General features: G+C 33.7%; 1 protein-coding gene across 2 annotated transcripts in view; it reads left to right on the top strand.

Moving 5' to 3' along the window:
- The window catches only part of NCAM2 (neural cell adhesion molecule 2), a 264,222-nt gene that overhangs the window by 163,563 nt on the left and 84,122 nt on the right, over window positions 1-16,537 (top strand). For both annotated transcript variants that reach the window (XM_021403529.1, XM_021403523.1), the window contains exon 9: window positions 9,900-10,050. In XM_021403529.1, the coding sequence (XP_021259204.1) occupies window positions 9,900-10,050 (151 nt within the window). The remainder of the gene's footprint in view (window positions 1-9,899; window positions 10,051-16,537) is intronic.

The raw sequence follows: 16,537 nt of genomic DNA on the forward strand, positions 1-16,537 counted from the left end.
TGTTCTTTCAGATCTGTCCAGGTTAGTTCTTCTCTTTTTCTTTTTTTTTTGCTACTTCAATAATTTCCTGTTGTTTCTTGAGCAGTGGAAAGCCCTACAGACTTCTCTGGTTTTGTGAGCAAAGACTTTTTGATCTTTGAGGTCTGACATTTGGATCTGTGTCCTGCTGCAAACAATTCCCCTGCCCCTCATCACTCAGGTTATGTATTTCTGGCTTTCTGTGCCTTTCCTTCCCCTAAGGAAGCCTTGTTGCTTGTATACCGCTGCAGGGCTCCACCTCATCCCAGTTTCCAGACAGACTTCCTATCTGCTGTCTAGCCATAGTCATTTTAATAAAAGATGCATCACCTTTACAGAAAACTGGAAAGAATCCCAAGCTGCAGACAACTACTGAACAAATCCATAAGAGAATCTCAAATTCTGTTACTTCTTGTTTTAAAGAAAGCAGATGTAGTGCTATTCTCTATGGACTGTTCCACACTGTATATAACTGTATACCTTCACTATACCAGTTATTCCTGCAAATGAAGCCAAACTCAGTCATGGCTTGAGCTTAAAACATACTAAAATTAAATAAATGAATATACAAATGCATTAAGTTCAGGTTGAAGGTCCTGGAGTAGATGCAGTTTTATTTTATATGCTTACAGAAGAACTTAGTAAAATGGGTGTACAGCCTTCCAAGAATTTGTTACTGATCCAAGTAATGTTATCAGTTAAAGCAAAATAGAGGAAAACGTTATTCTTACTCCAGTTACAATACCAACAATTTAGCCCAAGTCATAAAAATACTACATAAATAATAATTAATATTATAATTAAAATTATCATACAAAAGCTTCCTAGTTTTCTTCACATTGTTATAATCACCTTTCCAGTCCTCCACTGAGATGCTGACAGTGCTAATTTTCCTCAATAAAAAACAAAAAATTGAGAAGAAGGGTTTGCAATTCATCAATTTCCTAAATTGTTCTCCAGTGAAAAATAGAAATGGCTCAAGCTAACATCTTTAAATGAAGCCTAACTAATACCATCTTTTTTTCTGTACTTCGGTCAAGTTGAAGTCTGTTTTGTATTGCAGGCAGTTTACAAGCTCTTTTTTTTTTTTTTTTTCCCTCATTGGTTTTCAGCTACAGGTTGACTGTTTTCACTGCTTAGATATTGGAGTTACAGAGCCACCTCCTCCAATCCCTAGTATGATAAAAAGATAATATCTATTACACATTTGCCATACGGGATGTTTAGGGCTAAGCAGAAACAAATTTAGGTAGTTACCTAATGACAAAGGAACTTGTAATCCTGAAACAAACTGAAATTACCTCATTCCGAGGCAACCGCTGATAAGACCTGAGAAGGTTCTACACTGCTGGATCAGTACAGAGCCTTTACAAGTAATAGTGAAATCATACTCCCTGGGCTACAATTCCCGTTTGAAGGAAAGCTGGGTCTTAATGCTTGATGTCTCTGTGTTATCACACTGTTTTCTAACAACTCATAAGGAGAACTGTGTGTGGGCTCTTCAGCAAAGGGCAGTGGTATAGTTTCATCATATGAATTATTTCTGCAGCTGAAGTAATATTCACTTAAAATTTGAATAGATACAAGTAGAAACAGGGCCAGGTTGAAGTTCCCTGTTTGAATAAGCATACTTGTTGCTACTTATACATTTTGTATTTAATAGTGTGTCAATTCCCTTAGTTTTTGTTTATATGCACAGAGGTCAGGGTAGGCACTGAAGAATATATTCTTGGAAATCACAGTATTTTAAGTCTAAGCAGTGCTTGATGCCATGTTGTTACATGTTTGAAGCCCTGTGCTTCTGCTGAAGTATTCCCTTATTCATTCTTTGCTGTAAGGCCTTGTGACTAATTTGAATTAAAGCTGGAAGCATTTCTCAGTCATTTTAAAGATTTACAAAGGTAACCTATAGTCATTTAGGTGTCATTCTCATTTATCCAAAGAAGCAAACTACAAGATTTCATTACCAAAAGTAAAACATAATTATGTAGTAAAACTGTTACTTTCAGTGGCAGTCTCTCTCTTTTATTTATTTATTTATTTATTTAATAAGACTGTTGTGGCTTAATGGTCTTATTCCTGAGAATTTTGCTGGTCAGAATCTATCTGAGTCACTTATGCTAATGGCATCATAGGTGAGGCAGATCAGTAAAATTCTGAGGAATAAAACCACAAAGTACAGTATTATTTATCAGTGAATCAGAATTTCTAATTACAAGGTATTTATGTAGTTAGTACATATGTAATATTTTTTGTTACCCTTCTACAGAATTGTTTGTGGATGTTGTTATTTTCATGACTAACACTAATCCATGTTTTCCTCTACAAGATTTTATAATGATGCTAAAATTTTTGCCATTAATAATCATCAACTGTTTCTTTCTTGTGTTTTGCCCGTTTAGTGGAAGTAACCTTGAATGGCTGATCATCTTATTTTCTCCGTTATTTTATTTCATACTCTTTTGTGAGTAAAATCCAACCAAGGAAAGAAGGTTTTTGTTTGTTTGTTTGTTTTTTCGTGTCTTACAATGTGGTGTTGGTGTATTGGGTATCTTGTGTCATCTCATTACTTAATGACTTAAGTTTGAAAGAAATACTGGCATTAATCAATCAAATACTAGTTCATAATTTTTAAAAGTTTTATGAAGCTTGCAAGAATACATCTTTTCTGATATTATACATGCTGTTGGCAACCTGCATAGAACCTGCTGCAATTTTCAATCTGAGCTCTTTAAAAGTAGCTGCTGTGTCTGCAGATGAACAGAAAATCAAAACAACAATTTCTTTTTCTTCAAGATTCTTTTTTTTTTTTTTTTTGCTTCCCTGGTGTTACACTATAGATCTGAAAACAATGGGTTCTTCATTAATTTCATCCTTGTGGAAAACCAAATTCCTAACCAATTCAGGAATTAGCAGCATGATAAAATATGTATTAAATGAGCTGCAGTTCTAAAGGAAACACTGAAAAAATCACTGAAGTCCAAGACACAACTGTAACATTATTCTGATTCACTGGACATTAAGGAATATACACATAGCAATACTCTGGAATTTTCTACTGTCTCCAACAGGTGCATGGATAGAATACATTTACCTGAAGAGAATGGGGAAATATTGTGAATATGCCATCCATAATCCAGAAGGGAGCTTCCATCAGCTTCTACACGATGATGGCTGTTGTGACTAACAGCCCTTTCTCATCATCAAAGGTAGATTTTCAGACTAGGAATTTTGGTCACATATTTAATAGACTTCTGGAATTTTATCATCATTTAGTATCAGCATGTCAAGTTGCAAAAGGTCTTGTCTTTCATGCTGCTTCAAGGAACAGTTTCATGCACAATTACGATCTGCTTAAATCTCACACATAAAAAACATCAATCTGAAGTACTTAGTGTGAAGATTTCCTCATGTGTGTCTATCAACACAACCTGAAATCAGAAAGCTTCCTAAATAAACAGTGATTCTTGAAATTCCAAAGATGATTCTTTTAATTGGGATTTGTTTGCATTCAGTGATGCATACACAGAACACAGCTAAGACAGCATAACAAAGGTGTTCTTACTGTGGCAATTTTTACCCCTTGCTCTGAAGAAGGAAGAATTGTACATAAAATTAAAACAGATTCCTTTTTTTGTCCTCCTTTTTTATTTTTTTTTCCCCTGTGTGTGGATATTCAACCATGCACATCTGCAGCAGCTCCTTTGGAGGAACTTGAGAAATTCCCGCAGTTTTTACTGAAGTTACGTATTCCCACACTGACTATTCTTGAACATGTTGTACCATGTTTTATAAAAGAAACAACACTGAATTCTAAGCCACTGTTTCTTCATTTTTTTTTCTGTTGTTAACACATGCAGTCTGTGTCCAAAATAGCACTAAATTACACAGGATGTCAGAAGACATAATTCGGTAACTAAAGTGACAGTCAAAACTGACCTGTAGTGGCATAACTATGGGGAGTAATGGCACTTTGATCATTAATAAATCCTTAAATGTTAGAAAAACAACAACTGCAAAGATGTTTCAACATATCTAGATTTTAAATGCAGGACTTTTGGTGCCAGTCTTGCACTTGGACTTTAAGGCATGGAGTACTTTGTCAACCAAACCATAAACTGTAAGAGGGAATATAATTGACGCAAAGTCACGGTTGCTTTCATGGTCAAAGTGACATTATCAAAAACCAGCTACAGACAAGTCACCACTTTTTGCATCTGTTCTCACCTTCCGCTTTTGCTTTCATCCTGCTCCAAATGCATGTTTTGGCATTCATACAACTTCATCTCATTTGGTGCTACAGTTTCTTAGTGAGAGCTGGGGAAATGGCTGATAAATCAAACTCAACCACTAATCACACCATCCACCTCATCCCAATTACAGCTTTCTACAATACAAAAAGAATGACAGTGTCTGAGCATCATTATCAGCTAATTATCCTTTCCTGAGAAATTATACTTTTTAAACTACAATGCCAATGTGATTGTGCAGATTGAACATTCCATGGAATCTGCCTAGGTTATTCTGTCCCAGAAGCTGTTCATGCATCTTTGCAGATGTTGTACTGTCACTTCACTATTCTGTCATTCCAAGAAAGCTACATTCCTCTTCTGCATGTGGAACCCTCAAAATACATGGTTATCATCATTCTGATACTACCTTGGGAGCTCTAGGACATGGTTTTGGAGCTGTGCACTGACCAGACAGGTCAGCATTAGCCAGTCCAGAGGTGGGGAATATTCATTTATGGAACTGAAATCATGTCAGAAGTACAGAAAGAGCTTAACAGGAAAAGTCCAGTAATAGTAATAGTAATAGTAATACATGTACAGCATGATAAATTCTTGTCATAAAATAAAAATTAAGTATTTACTTTTATAGAATCCATAGACTTAATCTCAAGTGATGGGATAGCACTCATTTTTAAATTACTGTTTTGTAAGAATATTGCAATTGCAGGAACATCTCTTTTTGTTTTTTTCTTGTAGTTAAATGTTGCTGTTATTTATAATTCTACTGTATAGAACAATCTTCATAAAATCATAGAATGGCCTGGGTTGAAAAGGACCTCAAAGATCATTGAGTTTCAAGCCCCCTGTTGTGTTCAGGGTTGCCAACCACTAGACCAGGCTGCCCAGAGCCACATCCAGCCTGGCCTTGAATGCCTCCAGGGACGGGGCATCCACAACCTCCTTGGGCAACCTGTTCCAGTGCATCACCACCCTCTGAGTGAAAAAAATAACTCCTAATATCTAACTTAAACCTCCCGTCTTAATTTAAAACCATTCCCCCTTGTCCTGTCACTGTCCACCCATGTAAACAGTTGTACTCCCTCCTGTTTATACACTCCCTTCAAGTATTGGAAGGCCACAATGAGGTCTCCCCAGAGCCTTGTTCAATTCTTGTTCAATCTTGTTTACTTTGACAATGACAGAGGACTAAGCTGCTATCAGTATTTGAAATATCAAAGATTTTTTTTCTATGAAACATTAATTTTTTAATTCAGAGTTTTATATGGATAGAATCATAGAATAATAAGATCACCAAGGTTGGAAAAGACTTCCAAAATCATCTAGTTCAACCATCCACCTACCAACAATATTTCCGCACTAAACCCCATCCGTTAGTACAGCTTCTGAATGTTTCTTGAACACCTCCATGGACAGTGACTTAACTGCCTCCCTGGCAGCCCATTCCAGTGCCTGACCACTCTTTCGAATAAATTTTTCCGAATAACCATCTGAATCTCCCCTGGTGGAATTTGAGGCCATTCCCTCTAGTCCTGTCTCTGGTTACTGAGGAGAAGAGGCCAACCCCCACCTTTCCACAACCTCCTTTCTGGTGGTTGTAGAGAGCAGTAAATTCACAGAGCTAGCTACAAGTGTGTAAAAATTTTTCAAAGCCTCTACTGAAGATTTGTCTCATGAGTTATAAACAAATAAATAAACTTTTTAATGAATTTTACAAAATTATCTGATTAACAGTCATGTTGGAAAGTGTTTTGATTTTTATTGGGATTTCCAAAGTGCTGTAAAAAAAGTGACTTCTAAACACTTTGTTTTTCTGTAGCATTTGCAAGACACGCAATGATCTGTTAATTGAAATAATTCTTCTAGTGCCTTTGAGTGTAAGTGCCTTCTAATGTAGCTGTTCACTGATTTTTCTAGAGAAGTATATGCATCTCTGTAGAACTGCATTGGTCGTGTATGTTTTCTCAGACTTCATTGATTATTCATAATCTGCAGTTGTTGAGAGTAATTCAACCAATCAGCAGAAGTCATGAGTATGGAACCACATGGACTATTCTGGCTGTCCAGATTTTTGTTCTGTCTATTTTGTATATTCTTTAACAGTAGTAAGAAATAAAACTGTATTCAATTTAGCAGAATACACCTTAATACATATTTTACATCTATTCCACTATGGTATGTGAAATGGAAAAAATAAAATACCACCATTCTGTAAGTGTTCATTATTATGTCAGACAGACTTGAGAGTTATTAACATTATTAATTTGTAGAGATTATGGCTGTATTTTGAGTTCTCATCTGTGGTAACACCAATACTATTTCCCCAGTGGGGATGCAGCATTCTTCAAGTTCCTATGTGTGCTTTCTCTTCCTATTCCAGTTCTGGTCTGCTGCAGTGCTAGAAATGGTGCTAATGTGTGCTGTCTGTACTCACTGCAGGAGCGAATTAAACCTCAGATTTTACCAAGGGTTATCAAGTTCTGATTGACACAGTGTCCAAGGTTAGGGCTGCCCCTGTTTCACATTTTGTATTTGCAGTTCAGAGTTAGGTAAAAAGACTGACATTACGGATGAAGGCAGATTACTTCTTTGTCAGTACATTCTAATTATGGTAATACCATTTACAAGATCAGGAAAATATACAGCGTGGTTTCAGTTTCTGCTTCAGGTAAAGCTTTATGTTATATTTTTTGCCCCATCTTCTTCACTGCTTTTCACAGTAGTCTAAAGCTGTCAGCTTCTGTCACTTTGCTCCATTCTTGCCAACCTGTGCTTCAGTGTGTTTGTGTTGGTTCTGTACCTGTTTGTAGTGCTCCAGTATGTACTTGATTTATCTACCCAGATGCCTGTTAGCCAACTTACATCATAGAATGATGTAACACAGACACAGTGGTATTTTTAAAGTCCGTGTAGAAAATTGTCGTATTTTCTAGCATTTTTCATAGGCATGCATTAATCTCTTCTGGGAATCATCTCTAGATGTAGACAACTACTTTATTTATTTATTTATTTATTTATTTGGGAATTTTCTTGGAATGTATTTGCACTTACATTTCATATATTTTTGTTTGTCAGGAATGTTTGCTCAACAGTATAGTTTAGTGAAGTACTTCACCGTATTTACGGAAAAATGAATGCAATTGTAAGTAATTAGTCTTGATTCTTTCAAGTGTTATAGTAAGGCACCTGCAGAATAGGACCAAGAACAGCTTAACTGCTGATGAAGAAGCCAGAAGAGTATACACATTCTGTGGACCGCAGCAAAAAATATCTTATTACATGTTTTACATTATTTTATAAACAATTTCAAGGAGATCATTCTCAGACAGTTTTGAAAAAGCAGAAGTTAACTGTTAAATATTGATGTTTTATAAATCATTTGGGCCAAATTATTTTATTTCCTATAATTGTTTTGCACTTTATTCATTTTTTTGGACTTCGAATAACCTAAATAAAAATATCTCATTGTTTTTTAAATTAATTGAGTCAACTTATAAATCTGTCTTGAAATGCTTCTTAGTAAATATTTGGTGATAGAGTAGATGTTGTGGTTGTCAAAAATCTCCTACCATTCAGAGCGTTGATTATGTTTTAGTTTTCTTTTTCCCTAGTAAGATAAAAAGTCGTTTTCCCTCAGATGTATTATTATTCTGTCATCCAGATTTGAATAAAATATGTTTTCTCATACATGATAATTTCAGAATTGGGTACAGACTCTGGGTACAGACTAAATAGCAAAATATTTTGTAGTATTTTCCAGCAGTAGAAAATAATTTGATAAAACAAAAAGGAGAATCTATTGTGATAGCTATTTAGAGCTGCTTGTGATTTTGTCTTTTTTTTTTTTTTCTCAGCATTGATTAACAGTCATATCTCTGCTTTGGAAAGTGTGGAGTCAATTATTGTGAATGTATTTTAAAGTGATTTATATAGTTAATTTCAGTATTTGGTATTAGTGTTGAACGGATAAAATTTTCCTTTGATGTTCTCAAAGTAGCACTGTTTCTATGAATCGTTGTCACTGGTTGTTTCAGTGTATATCTTTTCACAATTTAAAATTTGACTTCTTTGAGAAATATTTCTACAGTAAAATCAGAAATAAATTGGCGAAATTACATACAATATATAATAAGCAAATAATCATTAGATAAATAATACTGATACTAGCTTTGTCAAAGTGCTTGTAAAATATAGATATATCAGAGATTAGAAAACTGTTGTGTTTCGTTCTGTTTTAAAGAAATTGCATTTCAGTTATCCCAGGAAATCCTCTTCCTGCAAATCGTTGCTTTCCGTACTGCAGTACTGCAGCGTGTTTAGTAGTGACTTCATAGTTTTTTTCTTTCTAGTTTTAAATGTATAATGAAAACAGAATTTTCAGCATTATAAATTTTGTAAAAGATAGCCAGTCTTATTAATGGTTACCAGTCCAAAGTAACTTAGATTTTCTCCTGAATATGGTTTTCATATCTATGTATCTGTGCTGTGAGATTTTCACAGGAAACAAAATTCAGTGCTCATGGAGTCTGATGTTCTTTCCTTTCTTGGAAATCTGATATAAAGAGTACTGTATATGACTGCTTTATTTTGAATATTTGAAATCTCAATTGTATGCATTTTTCCTTTATTCACTGACGAAACGTTTTGTGTAAGGCCATGAATGTATGTAGTTATAGAATTGAACATTGAAGTTTTTTTCTCTCCCTTTTCCACTTTTCTTAGTAATGAAGGTAGGTAAACACCACTATTTTGTATCAGCATTTTTTTTTCTTAAATGAAATGAAAATGAGACGAAGTAAAGTTTCCCAATACTACAGAGCAAGTAATGCGTAGAGTCATTTTAAAAATAACTTTTTTTTTCTCTCAGGTATACTGCTCCATGCAAGTTGAAGTGTAAAGTAGTGGATTTTTTTTAACAGTTTTTCCTCCTCTTTTATAGTTTTGAAAGTCAAATAGGTTTGGGTTAAGGGATGGGGATATTATTTTTTGTCAAATTAATGAATATAAAAATTATTTTCTAGAAAATTAGAAGCTACTATTTATTTTTATCTCCTCTCTTCTTCCTTGCAATGATATAAAAATGAAATCCAGAAATTTGAGTTACATTTAGGGATCGTGTTTTTTTACAATTTTAAGCTTCTGACAAGAAAATAGAAATAATGCAAATTAGAAGTCTATGACTGGATTTGTATTTTGATCATTGTTTCGTGGGGCCTCAGGGGCATTTTAAGAACAAAAGTGATAATGCCAACTGTTATATGAGACACTATGATTTCACACGTAGTATTTTCATTAACCACAGCATCACAGCAAAATGAATGAGGCCATAAACAGGTTTTCAGTATGTCATTCACTAGGCCAATTGAAAATTTTTGTGATTTGCATTAACTGTGTTCCTTTAAGCATGTACTTATTCCCACAATTATAGTACCTAGAAGTAGAACAACATCTTTTCTCTATATTTTTAATTCATTTGACAAATTTAGAAATTAGGTATCTGTCAGTAACAGTTTCACCACAGGTGAAGAAATGCTTTCAGTCATACTATATCAGTGGTGTTTAATATATAAAGCATATATACATATACATATCTGTATAAAACCTTTCTTTTTCCTAAATCAATGTAAACAGAGCCCAGATGGCCGTATAGAAGTCAAAGGGCAGCATGGAAAATCGTCACTGCATATTAAAGATGTGAAGTTGTCAGATTCAGGGAGATATGACTGTGAAGCTGCAAGTAGAATTGGTGGGCACCAAAAGAGCATGTACCTTGATATTGAATGTAAGTTCCCATATTTTGTTTTCTCTTTAAAAATTGTTTTAAAAAACAAAAGTACATTCTTAATGGAAGGTCAGTTTTTCCTTGATGTTTAAACTTGCGTAATTTAAGAAAGTGTGTACTTCTGTAGTTAGTGATAATGAATTCTGTGGAGGAATCTTTGCTTTTTTGAAGTTGACATGACTATTGTCAGGGATTTAAACACAACAGGATTTTGTCTCATATCATATTCCAGTGGTACTGGCTACTTAAGGCTAAATTTCAAGTCTTTGGGCTAGTGGAGACTGCTGTGTGTGCAGAGTATTCAGTAAGGACTGATTTGAGCAACAGCTGAGTCTGGAGCTGAAGCTTCTAAGATTAAACAGTCTTTGGTTTTGGTTTTTTTCGTAGTTCTCTTAATCCCCTAAAAGTATCCCTTTGTTATATCTCCTCATGGAGTTCAAGGTTTGTGACAGTTATACAGGCTGACTTTATGGACAGACTGCTTTATTCAAAACTTTTGAGTTTTGTCCAGGGGGAAAGTGAGATTATTTTTGCTTAGAAAATAGTCTGATGTTTTAGAAGCCATCAGAGGATTTTTATTTCAAATACAGGAAAATACAGTGGAAAATTGTCTTAATCTTAAAACACCCTTTTGATAAAACTTCTGAAGCAAAGTTTTTCAAATACTGAACACCAAAATGTCCTTGTTTCATATTTCATCATTATTTTGCTAGAGATTTTCTAGATATATTTGTTTCGCATTTGTGATACAGCTTGAGTGAACATGTTTGAGCTTACCAGTGAAGAGAAAAATTGACCAACAGAAGGGTTACATAAAAGGTATTTAAATTTACTTTTGAAAAAAAAAAAGATATTTGAAGGAATTTGAAACTTTGCAAAAATTTTTTATTCTTTTGGTAGCAAATGAGTTTAAAATACTAACTCAGGACTTTATCTAAGGAAAAATTCTTTATTAGATAAAAATGAATGTTCATTGAAGCTCCTTTAAAATTTTTGTACAATTCTAGATCATATGTTACTCTACACAAAAAATGACATAAAATATATTGTTTGATAAAGTTTATGTAACCGTTAAAACTTAAAATTCAATATTGTTAGGGTTTTTTTTGTATTCACAAGGGAGTTACAGAATGTGTCATATCTTATGAAACGTTCACAACAAAAACTGAAGAATTCATCTTAAAGGCCATATCAGAATTTCTGTATTGAGACACTTAATGTCATTTTAACATTGTTCAGGGTGAAATTTTTGAAGATAATCCTATTAATTTAAATATTCCAATATATTCCAATTGAATCACTGTGACTGTTGTGGCACACTTAATTTGGAATATGTATAGAAACAATCTGTCTGTGAGAATGGATTAGCACACTCCTTTAATTCTGACTTTATGCCTTAGGAGAAACACTTTTTGATACAACTTAAAAAATTAGTTTAGAAATCTGATAGAACACTTTTTCAAATGACATAGATGTATTTTTCTATCATCAGAGAGATCACCCATTGTGGTGATGATTTTTAACACAAGGTTTTTATTTGATTTCGTGTAAAATGAAATTTATAAAACTGGAATTTTGAGTTTTGAAAACCTGAACTGATACTGAAGTTTAAGCCAAATCTGTATTTTTTTCTAGCATGGGTGTTCTTTGAATAACAGAAGTACATTTTCATATCCAGTAAGTGTCAAGTAATTTTATAATGCAGTGCAAGTATATTTGAGGTGATACAGTGTAAGCCTGTCTCCATTGACATTCTTACTAACCAGTTAGAGCAGTTTTAAATTTGTGTTGAAAATAACTTTGCATCAGCGTGTGTACTGTGACTGTACGTTGTCTTGCCCAGGCAAAAAAAAACCAACAACTTGTCTAATGGCAAAGAATTCTGACCTTTAAAATAGCATTCTCAGAGGACAGGGTCTTCATTCTGGCCTCATCCACTATCAGTCTAGTTTCTGTCATAACCTTCTGTGATGAAACAGTCTTATCAAATGATCTGTCAGTAGATGATTCTTACCACTTTTTCCCTTTAATGTTTTGTTGTGAAAAAATACCAGAATGCTTTTCTCAAAGTGCTTTTTTTCCTTTTTTTGTGTGTGTTTTGTTTCGTTTTGTAGTAAGTGACATAGTTACCTTTCATTCTGGTTATTTCCATTTATAATTTGCAGGTTAGAGACTTTCAGCAGAAGGTACATGTTCAAAAACTAAATAACTGATTGGTCTTCACAGCAAAAATGAGAAAAGATGGGAATTCTTTGAGATTCTGTGAAGTTGGTATTGAATAAATGACCTTCTTTCTCTTGTTGATCTTTTTTCAGTATATTGTTTGTAACTATGGACGTTGCTATCAGGGTTGCTTATGTTTTTTTTAAATATTCATTTACCAAATTACAGATATGAAAAATCATGTAATTTCTATTTCAATGATTTTGGTTTTGTTCTCTTCAGACTGAATTTTGAGTTAAATTTTTTTCAGGTATAGTTCACTCTTTGCATAATCATGTGTAGGCCATTCTAGCCTAATAATACTCTTGTATAAATCTCTGTATGTATTTTAAAGTTAAAAAGTAAATAACCAAGGTCTATTTGTACATATTGTTCCATAGCTCCTAGACGTGACTAATTGATGCACCTAATGCCACTCTGTATTATCAGTAGTCTTTATGTGTTTTTAGGCATTTGGTAGTTTTTGTTGTCAGGAGGGAAGCACGTTCTTGGCACATTCTCAAATGGCAGTGCAGTTAAACAGTCCTAATGGAGGCACAAAGTGCCCTGGTGTCACTGTCTCATCCTTTACTTACCATCCTCTATCAGAGACTTGAACTGACAGTAGGATTGTACAGAGTTTCTGTACTTTATCCTTGTTCTCTGTTGAGGTTGTTTTTGATGATAAGAGCAGTTCTCCAGGACAGGAGGAGATTATCAGGTTTGATACCATCTGGGTGCAGTTAACCCTGCCTTTTATCTGAAGTAAATGCTAGACAGCCATAAATTGTAGGGAACCCAGAGGCACTTTAATGATTTCTCCCTACAAAGTCATCTTTGTGTTCAGTTCTGTTTGGTTTTCCTTACATTTAATATGTAAAAAAAAAGGACATGAAAAATAAGATATCATTGTTGATATTGTTCATTAATGGATATAATCAACTGCAAATTTTGATTATGCATATGAAGCCAGGTGATTACTGGGTGTCATTACCATTAATAATAATCACTATTGCCAATAATAATAATAATTGAATCAACTGATTGAAAAGTTGGCATATATAATGTATACTTGGAATTGCGTATTATATGGGTGTCTCTAATGATTAACTATTTGTCATAGATATTTCTTTTTTTTTAATAGAAACATGATATAAATAGATTTTTTAAAAATTCGATATAGCAGGAAGTACTCTTAAGGTGAGGTTTTCAAAAGGACCCAAGGAGATAAAATGTATAAATCGCAGTGAATTCATGCGTGAATTCATTAGTGAATTCGTCCAAATTCATTTGGACATACAAATCAGGCTTTTTAGCTTTGATATGTTTGTTCTGAAAATATATACTAGGGATATAAGGGAGTCTTAAAAATCACAATGTAGGTCTGATTAAAAGAAGAAAAATTCTGATGAGAAAACACAATATTTCTTGGGTGTATTTCTACAAATTATTCACTGCAGTGATTAGCATTAGAGAATGAAAAAGCATAATTTTGACATATTAGATATGATGGGTAATCTATCTTCAGAGTATTATTATCAGTAAGCGTGCACTGATGGCATTACTAATTTGGACAGGATTTAAACAAACCAGTAATGATTAACAGGCTATGACTCCTACAAGCAATTCTCTGCTTGCTCTTACAGTTTTCTCTTCATTGTGTTCCAACTGTCATTAACACAGTCAGAAATATTCAAACTACTTAATTGTTTACACCTAGGAGCAGGCATATGCAGCCTACAGTAATATGCATGTCTATCCGATCACTCTATATCACTGATTGCAAGTTCCTTTGGAGAATACATCTCTTACCAGCAGCAAAAATGTTCTAAGTCATGTTCTTTGGAAAAGGATATCTTTTCTACCTACTGCCTAGGAAGCATCCTAACACAGTTTTTCATAGGTGCAATTAGAGGTATTCACATCACTCAATTCCATTTGAAATTCTCCATTCTGCAGTTGTTAGATAGATTGGAAGGTCCCAAAATACTTACTTCCTCATAATAAGCTAGCGTTGTGGGTAACAGACTATCAGTCACAAACATATTACATTTGGTAATACGGTGCATTTTTATATGAGATCAGCCACATGAGTGGTTAACAAATACGATTTCTTAGAAAACAATTTCTGGAAAACATTTAAGTAATTTGTAATATCACCCATAAATGAAAAGATTTGCTTACTACTGTTCTTTTTGTCCAAACCTGAATTTTGTATTTTTATTCCTTATTAATTAAATACCTACATTTTTTTGATTATACAAAATAAATTGTCTAACAGTGCAGATTACTATTGATCAGTAAATAAACTTATACAGTATTTATTATTTTACTGCTTATCAGAAAGTCTTTTTTTTCTCCCACCTCAACTTGAAATCAAAGTCTTTACTGTTAAATTAATCAACTTTTACTTTCTGAATAGGTTAACCTTTTAGGCCTTCGTTATGTTAGTCAGCTGTTTTGCACTGCAGGTATTGCAGATGCTTTGGATTCTTGGTATTTCATTTATACCTTTGTAAAAACACAGCATTACTTAAAAGCAGACTCAATAAATTGAGCCACAAATTCCACCTAACTTCAAAGAAGGAAGGCTTTGAATTAATGAAAATACTACTATGGGTAGTACATCACAAAAGTTGTAGTCTATTTGATTCCAAATAGAATTCCAGCTATCTGCTGTTATTGTAAATTCTACAAACATGATCAGTGTAGGCACAGCCCATTACTACTCATATAGTCACTGAATGTTTAAGGATGGATGAGACTGCCTCTTCTCCTGTTACTGGGTACCACAGAAAAGAACCTGATTCCATCTTCTTAGACCCTCCCTTTGGATATTTGTGTGCATTGATGAGATCTCCACTGAGCCTTCTTCAGGCTCAACTGTCACAGCTCTTGGAGACTGTTACCACACATCAATCATTAACGTCTAGCCATCTTGTTATCACTACCTGAGAACAATACTGATAAACACATTTGACCAAAGAAAAAATAAATAATGCCATCGAAAGCAACAAAGAGAAACAAAATGCTGAAATATTCTGGAAGATTTTGCATCTTTTAAGATATTAATGGTTCTAGTTACATTTCTTCTTGTCAAATTTATAGTTTAAAATGCAAAAACAAAGACGGAAGAGATCAATTGTTAGCATCATGAAATACACACTGTTATTTTAACATGAATTTAGTGCTCAGGAATGTCACTGGTTAAGACTTAAACTTTTCCTTGTCTACCTTTTGTTCATACGTAGAAGTAAATTTGGTATGGCGTTTCAGTAATTTAAAGGGAATAAAATAGTTTAATGAGCAAAAATGAGGATTGTTGCATAAAATTACTTGGCAAAAAAAACGTTTTACCAAGACTGCCTGTCCTGAACGCAGCTTTCTCTTTCTGATTCTGCTGCAGTAAATGTAAAATTATAATTTCTTCATCTATAAAATAAATCAACCTATTATTTGAACCAGTAGTTTCCATTTTAAAAGATTTTTGGCCTGTGTATGCTTACGACTTGTTAAAACACTATGTTCATGTCAAGAATATCTCTAATTTTTTTCCGAATACAGCTCCTTATTACATGGTCTTGTTGACCTTACAATGAGCTTGATGTCATTTTAAGTAGATTTTTAATAGCTTGTTGGCTTGAATAAAGTATTTTACATTTTATTCTGTTTCTTTTCAGATAATTTAGTAATTTTGTTAATAGATATATTTGCATAAACACCTTTGCTTGTCATCATAATTTTTCATGTATTCAATTGTATAAGTAACTTTTTTTTAAAAAAGATTTTTTTTAATTTCCTTCAACGTCATTTTGCTTCATGAGTTTTTCTTGTCATGCTAAAAATGTTAAATATGTAAAGTGATAATTAACACTGAAATTTTAAACTGTGGTTTTCATACTCTGAAAACTTAATAGAATTTTGCAAGTCGTCTTTTCCTAGATAAAGTCTTTCTTTTGTTGTACTCAGAGAATCTTGAAGCAATTAGGATCGGCACATGCTTGAAACATCTACAGATGTACCATCTACTTCTTATGGAGCTCACACACCACAGAACTTGCCCCTGACCTGCATTTTCTGCATGCGCTGGGAGCATAGGGCTAAAGTAGGGAGGGAAACACCAGGTGAGTTTGAGCAACCTGTACTGAAGGTCTGAGGGTTTATAGGTGTAGGCTTAGGGAAATCAACCTGTTGGAAATTGAGTAGGATTTACAAGGTAATTTCAGCAATGCTGTTAGGATTTTTTATCTGTTCCTAAAAATTTCATATTTTTGTTCTTTTCTGG

This window comes from Numida meleagris, chromosome 1 (genome assembly GCF_002078875.1).
Source record: "Numida meleagris isolate 19003 breed g44 Domestic line chromosome 1, NumMel1.0, whole genome shotgun sequence".
Lineage (NCBI taxonomy): Eukaryota > Metazoa > Chordata > Aves > Galliformes > Numididae > Numida > Numida meleagris.